Genomic DNA, 8,740 nt, shown 5'->3' with positions numbered 1-8,740 from the left:
ATTTTCCGAATATTTAATGTAAATTTAAAAATTATGAAATTTTTTAATCGTCAAAAAACTTATCAACAAACATCGAAATCGAATGGTGGTTACCGATTGGTGGTACATCTTTGCCAACATCGTATTGTACCATTAGAAATGAATTTCCATAGTTTGCATATTTCGTAACAAACAAATAATAATGGATTTCTGTAATCATAAAAAATATAGGTACATCGAATATAATAAACGATGTAAGAATCGCAAAGCGCAAGACACGAAAATTTAAATTAGAACAGGAAAGAAGAAAGCTATTGGTAGATATGTAATAAAGAAAATCGAACTATATAAGGTGGCGCGGTGGCATGCATTTCGTGATAGAATTATGATTATGGTGCAAGCTGTAGCTCGTGCGTTCGATGTGCTCGTGATGTCTGTACTCCTGACACTATTCGTCGATCAAGTAAGAGCGACGACGAAGAAACGTTCTAATGATGCAGCTCTCGTATACCACTGCAGCATGCTATAGCCCCGTAGAATGTTAGCGCATATCTCGTGTACCAGTGTCTCCTTGTTCTATTCTGCTCGACCCGAAGTCGATCAATACGTTGGTTTTACGCACGGTTCGTCCGTGTCTAGACAATGAACTCTTGTTCGTTGTGTTTCTCATTCATGCGTAAGTCTTTTCCATATCCATTTTTTCTATGACAACTCGAAATGCCATGTTTTTTCCATCGAACCAATACGGTGTTCGACTAATTGTTGTTGCACCGTACGCTTTCTTGCGACGGAAACAATCTTTTATAGACGGATGATCCCTGAAGGGTACGAGAATATCGATGGAATTTTGGTATAGCAAGTATCGTGGCACTATTATATTATTTGATATAAATTGATTATAAATTTTCTAAATATCTAGTTATTTTTTCAAATGATTTATTTATATAGGAAATATTACACAAGATATTTGAAAAAATTTGCATGCAATAGATAAAACTAAATTGAATGTAATATTTTTTTTCATTTAATAACAACAATTTATTTTTTTTCTTTACCGATATCCAGGTGTCTTCTAGGCTATGCAATGGGGGACACGTGTAAGTTTTTATTCTTTCCCTTTTGCGTTTAAACTGTTATATCGTGTTAAAATAGATGAAAAAACTAGATTTATCTTTTAGCTGTTCTCCTCCAAAAGAGTGCTGTTCCTTTGGCTGTTGTTACACAGTATTTCAACTGCACTCTGCATCAGACATGTTTAATTTCTTGATTTGGACTTATTGGTATTTATGGTCAGTAAATTTTTAATTTTATCATTTCATTTTATATTTTTCTTTAATTAGTCATTTTATAACAATGTGTGTAACAATGTTTAATAATTAATTAGGGCAGCAGTGCTTGTCGGATTGGCTATAGCAGCAGCATGTGGTTGTTGGTTATGGAAACGTCATCATTCATTTCGTCATCGTTCATGGTCTCCAGAAATAGTAGAAGATTTTACTTCCTCCGATAGAGGATCTTCGGTATCCTGGTACTCACCACCTCGTTATAGTCGTTCTGGTTCCTTTGTTCAAGCATTACCACCTCCGTATAATGAGGTATATATATATATATATTCATAATATTGATACAATATTTATATATTTTGATATCATGTATTTTTATCTTTTAGGTTACAGCCAAACCAAATCTATATCCATTAGTCATTGGATACGATGAAGGATCTGGTAAAGGAACTTCAGGATTTGTAATGCGTTATTTTAGATCACTCTCACATGCAAGCACATTAGATTCATTAGGTTCAAGTTTTATGTGTAATATGGTGAACGAGGCAAATACCATAATTCCACCACCGTATTCGTGTAACAATAGCGTTGACGAGTTGTCTGCAGTAGAATGTGCAAGAATGGAAAATATGGATGTTGGATCCGTTGTATCATTGGCTAATCATAGGACTACCTCTGACATATCGAGTTTAGCTGCTCAATCTCCGTGTTCACCACCACGGGCTACTAGTCCAACAATAGAGGTATTCGTTTTGTTTAAAAAATAATATTTTAAAATAAAATTATATATATATATATGTATGTATGTATTATAAAAAATATATATATTTTTCTTAATGCATAATATTATTTTGTAGTTACGTGAATTGTTAGATAAAATTCAGCAATTACCCCAACTACCGGGTGGACATAGTACCGTATTGTCTTGTTATCAAAATCGACCTCAAGTTTTATGTACATCGAATGCAAATGGCTCTACGCAACGGCCTCTAAGTCCAGGTGATATTGGCTCTTATAAAACTAGACGGACGCGAGGAAAAATGTACATGCCATTAGGACTTCCAAGTTCAAAGAACAAGACTAGACGATGGCTATCGCGATCAGCACCGACGACACCTTCGGGCACGATACCAATGTCTTTTTTGCCCGGACAAACTAGACGACCTTCAGAAACAGATAATAATAATCGGCAAGTAGTTCCTTTGCTTTCGGAACAAGATGAAACGGAAAGCAATAATGTAGATCAGATGAACAACATTCCATTATTATCTGAACAAGAAGAAGATCGACAACAAACATGACGATACGTTTAACGATGTGTTTTGTGCTTATATACGAAGGAAAGAACCTATTCCAAATAACTTAACTTTAAATGAGTGCTATATTTTTTAATATGGCTGGTAAACTCCTTATTATTATTAACTTTGTACGAAATGTCGTTATCACGTTTAAAATTTACAGCAATTAATTTCGTCCAAAAATCAAATATTTGCCTGCTAGAAAAGAGAAACGTTTACCGCTGTGAGTTAATTTTTTCGTTTCACTGACAGTCCACGCCGACGTATCTTTTCTTTTTTCTAGCGAATCTTTCAGACCGATCGATATTCGATATAGATTAATAAATAATAACGTAAACTTTAATCTCTGTGAAATAGTGCGTACAATTACAACTTACAGTCATTCAAAGAAACACGAAAAATAATAATACACATGAATTGTTACGACGATAGATTTTATGTAAACATGTTTAAACCTTGCTTGTTGAAATTTTCGTCGATATTATATATTTTATACATCGAATTTGATTTTTGCCTAAACGATTGTATCGATGAAAAGTGAGTTATAAGTTATGATAAAACGTATTATTGTTTAATTGTTGCATCGATAAGTTTTAATCGTATACAATAATATACAGTGTCCATCCAAAAGCAGCCAGCCAGAAAGGATTTAAGGACAATATACAAGTTAAAATGGTATGAGTTGGAGTGTGAATGAAACGGAAAGAGTCGAATTTTCATGAATCGATGTATAATATCAATTTTATTGAACGGTAGAGAAAAATTATAAAGGGAAAGCACAACGATTGCTGAATATTGATAATTTTAATCGAAATGAAAAAAAAGGAAAAAAAAAGCTACGAATGATACACTTAAGTAAGTAAGTAAGTAAGTAAATAAGTAAGTAAATAAGTAAGTAAGTAAGTAAGTAAATAATTAACTTACATGTAACGAAGTAAGTGAGATCGAAATAAGCGCCAAATTAAGAGAAAACGATAAATCTGCCGTGTCATCGAGATCCCATTCCATAATCATAAGATTTAATAAATATTTGTTACAATCACAAACTTTATTCTTAACGACGTAAATGAGAAACAGTCACTTTAACTGTATTACTCATTCACTCACACATCATGTATTAACATGTATTTTTTTATAAATCGGATATGAAATAAATTCAAGCTTTTACGAAATTGTTGCAACTGTTACCGTATTCCCATTGTTACCATTTGAATGAGAATTGACGTTATTGTAATAAAGATGTTCAAATTATCATTATATTATTCATTAACGATCTTTCCTTTACTTTGTCCATTTGAAATATAGCTAGAATATTCTCCATTTACAACAATGATCACGAATACGTTTTAAATTATGTTTAAAACGATGGTAAAGCGCGGGAAAGAATCGAGAATCGATATTCGAAAAATTCAAACAAGATATCTAACCTCTAAATTAATCGTCGGTTTAAAATGCGTCGTACTTGTATACTAGTACGGTAGCGTAACATTCTCAGTTTGTAGAAAAGCCAAACAATGTCTGTAAGTATAAATAATATTACTCTCGACACTAAAACTTTATCTGTAAAAAAAATCAATCGAGAATCTTGATTGATATGTTTCGTTTTACAGGCGGCGAAACAGGTAAAGATTCGTTATTTTAACAACATAACCTGCAAGCCGTTCAATCTTCTTTATGTTCCTTATAGCAGCAGAATGCACACGGAGAACCGAAAGAAAGAAAGAAGAAAGAGAGTATACTTGATCTGTCGAAATATTTAGAGAAAAATATCAGAGTAAAGTTCGCTGGTGGAAGGGAAGCAGCAGGAATCTTAAAAGGGTACGACCCCCTTCTCAACTTGGTACTTGATAATACTACAGAATACCTCAGAGGTAATTCAATGGAATATCAATCTGGTTACACGTTATAAATATATATTCATTTCAATTTGTTTCCTTAGATCCCGATGATCCGTACAAATTGAATCAAGATACTCGTATGTTGGGTTTGGTCGTGTGTAGAGGTACATCTGTGGTACTTATTTGTCCCGTAGATGGGATGGAATCTATTCAAAATCCTTTTATACAACAAGAAGGTTAAAAAAAAGTTTCTTTTCTCTCTAATCTAATACTTCTAATAAGAAAATAAATTTTGCTAAGTAATCTGATTTGTATGTTATAATATAGTTGAGCTAATTTTTTTATAACGAAACTAAATATAATTTATTTTACATCGTATAAACTATATATAAACTTATATAACAAATAAACATGATTTTTCGTATAAAAATATAAATACACACATTTTTTATAATAAATAAATAATTTAATAACACATGCTTTTATTTTGCGTGTTATATTAACGCAGATTTTTCGTGAGTGCGAAAATCATTCCATTCCAAATTCATTTCTCAGCCAAGGATATTCCTTAGGACACTCGAAGCACGTATGGAGGTAACGATACGATTTAAGAACTTTGCTCGGTAATTTGCAACTGGTCGGCAAATCACAGGCCAATTCGAACGAATGGAATTTACGCAAATTGCATTGCCAAGGCTTGAACGTTTCGATCGCACTTAAAGATGTTGGTTTACGCATCCATTCGATCACCTGATAACTCGTTACGAAATAGACGTCGCTTAATCGTAACACGTCGTCCATGAATTTCTGAAAATTATTCCACACGAACGATACAGCAATTATTACAGAAATATCGAGTACCCAACACTTACGGTAAACGCGTAAAAGTACGATGGATTTTGAAACCATGACGCGTGTAAGTGCAAACCTAGAGGCGCACGATTACTCAGGTAATGCCTCTTAAAATTCAGCATCAATATTTTGTATATCTCTTCGCCCGATAAATCTGAAGGACACGAATCCATCCTCGTACAAGTATATTGCTGAAGCATAATTTAACTTTTCTTATCTCTACATATATATATATATACACATATTCATTTACTTGCAAACTTACGCCTGCTAAAAGTTGATTCAACGGAAGTTCCCATAAACCTGGATACGCACGAGTTGGGCAAAATTGTTCCAAATCTACGCAATTGTGGGGCGGTTTGTAGTCCAGCGTGTAGGGCCACACTGGCACGTCGGAAAACGGAACCAGTATGGACGAATCGTATACAAATCCAAATTCAGACATCATCAGAAATTGTCGATTCCATCCGATTCGTAAGAAGGGGGCCCTTAAACCTATCGATTATTCTTTAGCGAGCTTTCACAGTGTTTTCTATAACGAGTTGTCGTCTACCTTTAATATCCTCTAAACGAACCGCAGCATATTTGTTAATGATATTCGCCAAACCAACCATTTCGTCGAACCAATCTTCGATGGTAGCGTTACTCGACCACCATTCTTCCGGCCCTCGATGCCTGTACGATTAAAAAGATGACGATTTATATATACATATATTCATATAAATGATTAATTCCAACAGCAGCTATTCTTTTACGTGACGGAATGGGCGGCGATTTCGTGGCCTGTATTCCACAGATACTGAACGTCTCTGTAATTCGTGTACTGATGACTGACGTAGAAAGTTGCTCGAACGGGGCAACCGTTTGGATTTTTCCTATTGTTGGAGAAAATTTCTAAAAGGAGAAAGAGAGAGAGGAAATGAGACCAACTTTCACTGAATTTAAATAACTATCTAATTTTCTTGTTAATAACGCAGCTTCCTACTGGAGAAAAGTTCGAAATTTTCCGCGTTCACCGCGTCGTCGAAGGTGATGGATATCATCTGGGGCACCGTCGACGCCGTCAAATTACCAGGGACCACCGTCCCGTCCTCGGAACACCAGCAATTCGGCAGACGACACTCCTTCGAATCGCAAGGCAACGCCCCGTTCGGGTCGTTTCGAACACCTATATCGATAAAATACAACGCGTACATGCGTGCGTATATACATGGAGCAATAACGAATAGGCTTCTCCTTACTGCACCAGCCACCCTCGTCGGAGCCGTCGGGACAGTCGACACTTCCGTCGCAAAAGTGCGCTGCCGGGAAGCACGTGCCGTCGCCGCAAGCCAAATGTCTCTCCTTGCAGTCACCGTGCTCGAGAAGCGGTCTGGGCGGTCGCGTCTCTGTAAAACGCTTAAAAAGTTCCAAATCACCATCCGGAGCCGGCAATACTTTTCTACTTTCTTTATCTTCTTCCTTCTCTCTTTTCTCTTTCTAGTCAAAAGTCATACCTGACATCACGTCGCAGTTGTCGACGTTCGCTTTGAAGTCGCACACCTGCCTGGAAACGTCGAACAACAATCCCTGGGAGCATCTGAACTCGAACACCTCGTTGTCTGTCGGTGGAAAGGAGGCCGGTTGAAAAATTATTCTCGACGCGCGAAACGTAATCGGGACAATTACCCAAGCAGAGATAATACTTGGCACACTCGGTCGGCGACCAAACGTTGTGCGCCGGCGAATTCGGATTACGATAGAACTTGTTATCGTGGATGCACGGTGCGTCTTCCGACTTCTCGTCGTCGCCCCGTGACGCGCCGCCTGAAATATACGGAAATTCAATCAAGCCTCGTGCACGAGCCAGGAATAACTTGTATCTCCGTACAGATATTTTTCTCCGCGAGAAACTTATAAATACGTTTGGACGGATATATAGGACGAAACGAGTATTGCGTATTGTTCCAAATTTGCGACGAAACAACAAACTAGCCAGCTCTACGCTCTATAAAACTTTCACGACTCTTTTCGAGAACAATTCGAGAAAAATCTCTTCACGCCCGGCTATTTTCGTCGCGAAAAAAGAAAGCGTATAAATATTATTCCGTGGTTTTGATATCATTTAGGATAACGAAGTATCGAGTTGGAATTCGTATCGATCGATAATTATCGTAAGAAATGAAACTCACCGGAGAGGAGGGCCGCGAGGAGGAAGAGAGAACGCAACTTCATATCGATCGCTTTAGATCGAGACGTTTCGATTCTCGTTCTTGGTACGAGAGCTCGCACTTTCCAACTGACACCTTACTCCAGAAACGAGCCTTATATGATGAGCATATTCGCTTGGCCGTTCATCTTCCGCTTTACTTATTTTCACACGAGTCTGTAAGGGGGATCCGATTCGTTCAAATTTTTCTATAAAATACCGCCGTTGAATTGTTTCGTCGTACAAAAGTAAAATAAAATGGATTTATCGCGTATAAATTTTCCGCTTGATAAATCCTAGTTTTGTATTTTAGCTGGCTTACGTGTACGTGAACTTTGAGATTTGGCGATTAATCGATTTCCGGATGAGTGTTGCACGATAAAAATATACTTGAATTATTGCAGTTATTTTGGATTATTTATCTTAAATCTTCACTTTCACTCGTCACGATGCATATCATCGTTTTTCAAGACAGATTATTTTATATTAATGATAGAAGAAAAATATAACCTTTTCTTCTCACTTGAATTATTGATCTGATACTTGAATTATTGCAGTTATTTTGGATTATTTATCTTAAATCTTCACTTTCGCTCGTCACGATGCATATCATCGTTTTTCAAGACAGATTATTTTATATTAATGATAGAAGAAAAATATAACCTTTTCTTCTCACATGCTCACATTTTTAAATAAGGAGAGCTCTTCGCATCGAAGCTTTATGTAAGTTGGTACATAAATAACAGGTTGTTGACAAGCAGATTTAATTAACCGTCCTCAAAAAATGATTTACTTTGCCATTTCTCAGCCGTATATCTTTTATGATTTTACGCTATTATTCGCGAAGGAGGATTAAAAAAAAAGAAAAATCGAGTTATATTGTAAATTTATTTTCATTTTCATCGTTTAACGTAAATTTATTTTATCGTATTTTGTAGTGACTCAAATTTTGATATAATATTTTTACAATATTTTCCTTGCATCAACTTCATCATTTTCGTTTAATTAGTTCAACTTTTTACGATTGGCGAAAATTTTCAAGGATATCGAAGATCGATCGAAGAAAGAGATGATCACAGGTAGGAGATATTAACCGATGAAAGCTGGCGAAAGCGATATTTACTTTCGTGCAAGTTCGGTGACTGTGTCATGGTGACACTGACACCATGATCCAAGCCCCTTCCTCGTATTCATGAACGGTATTACCATGTCCTTCTTTAGGGGAGGGGGGGGAGTATTCTAAACTTAGCTACGACTCGAGAAAACTCGACTCGAAATCATTGCAAAACCACCATCCTCTCG

General features: G+C 36.2%; 3 protein-coding genes across 8 annotated transcripts; 2 read left to right on the top strand and 1 right to left on the bottom strand.

Moving 5' to 3' along the window:
• Window positions 1–141: 141 nt before the first annotated feature.
• LOC107994449 (uncharacterized) lies at window positions 142–3,732 on the top strand. 3 transcript variants are annotated; one of them, XR_003696714.2, is made up of 7 exons: window positions 142–442; window positions 1,045–1,076; window positions 1,158–1,268; window positions 1,364–1,574; window positions 1,649–2,005; window positions 2,120–3,097; window positions 3,178–3,732. XR_003696714.2 is itself a non-coding variant. In XM_017051410.3 (7 exons), exons 4-7 carry the CDS (start codon window positions 1,231–1,233, stop codon window positions 2,561–2,563), a joined length of 1,050 nt encoding a protein of 349 aa, XP_016906899.1. In that variant the 5' UTR covers window positions 147–655; window positions 787–834; window positions 1,045–1,076; window positions 1,158–1,230; the 3' UTR covers window positions 2,564–3,732. The 3 variants fall into 3 exon arrangements, 2 of the variants coding, with proteins under 2 accessions (XP_016906874.1, XP_016906899.1); XM_017051410.3 differs by adding an exon at window positions 787–834 and having other exon boundaries at window positions 147–655; window positions 2,120–3,732; XM_017051385.3 differs by having other exon boundaries at window positions 2,120–3,732.
• A 187-nt stretch (window positions 3,733–3,919) lies between these two features.
• Window positions 3,920–4,873, top strand: LOC107994478 (U6 snRNA-associated Sm-like protein LSm7). 2 transcript variants are annotated; one of them, XM_017051435.3, is made up of 4 exons: window positions 3,951–4,080; window positions 4,171–4,182; window positions 4,248–4,431; window positions 4,500–4,873. In XM_017051435.3, the coding sequence occupies exons 1-4, from the start codon at window positions 4,075–4,077 to the stop codon at window positions 4,637–4,639; spliced, it is 342 nt and encodes a 113-aa protein (XP_016906924.1). In that variant the 5' UTR covers window positions 3,951–4,074; the 3' UTR covers window positions 4,640–4,873. The 2 variants fall into 2 exon arrangements, with proteins under 2 accessions (XP_016906941.1, XP_016906924.1); XM_017051452.3 differs by lacking the exon at window positions 4,171–4,182 and having other exon boundaries at window positions 3,920–4,080.
• LOC107994437 (chitin deacetylase 1) lies at window positions 4,735–7,561 on the bottom strand. Of its 3 annotated transcripts, none has more exons than XM_017051372.3 (10): window positions 7,422–7,561; window positions 6,919–7,056; window positions 6,747–6,851; window positions 6,492–6,638; window positions 6,236–6,418; window positions 6,006–6,144; window positions 5,804–5,925; window positions 5,516–5,745; window positions 5,271–5,441; window positions 4,735–5,205 (listed from the first exon to the last, which is right to left on the bottom strand). In XM_017051372.3, exons 1-10 carry the CDS (start codon window positions 7,462–7,464, stop codon window positions 4,927–4,929), a joined length of 1,557 nt encoding a protein of 518 aa, XP_016906861.1. In that variant the 5' UTR covers window positions 7,465–7,561; the 3' UTR covers window positions 4,735–4,926. The 3 variants fall into 3 exon arrangements, with proteins under 3 accessions (XP_016906861.1, XP_028520759.1, XP_061938483.1); XM_028664958.2 differs by lacking the exon at window positions 7,422–7,561 and adding an exon at window positions 7,121–7,392; XM_062082499.1 differs by lacking the exon at window positions 7,422–7,561 and adding an exon at window positions 7,121–7,393 and having other exon boundaries at window positions 6,747–7,056.
• Between the last annotated feature and the right edge of the window lie 1,179 nt (window positions 7,562–8,740).

This window comes from Apis cerana, linkage group LG11, assembly GCF_029169275.1.
Source record: "Apis cerana isolate GH-2021 linkage group LG11, AcerK_1.0, whole genome shotgun sequence".
NCBI classification, from domain to species: Eukaryota; Metazoa; Arthropoda; class Insecta; order Hymenoptera; family Apidae; genus Apis; species Apis cerana.
This window is presented reverse-complemented; position numbering and strand designations above follow the sequence as displayed.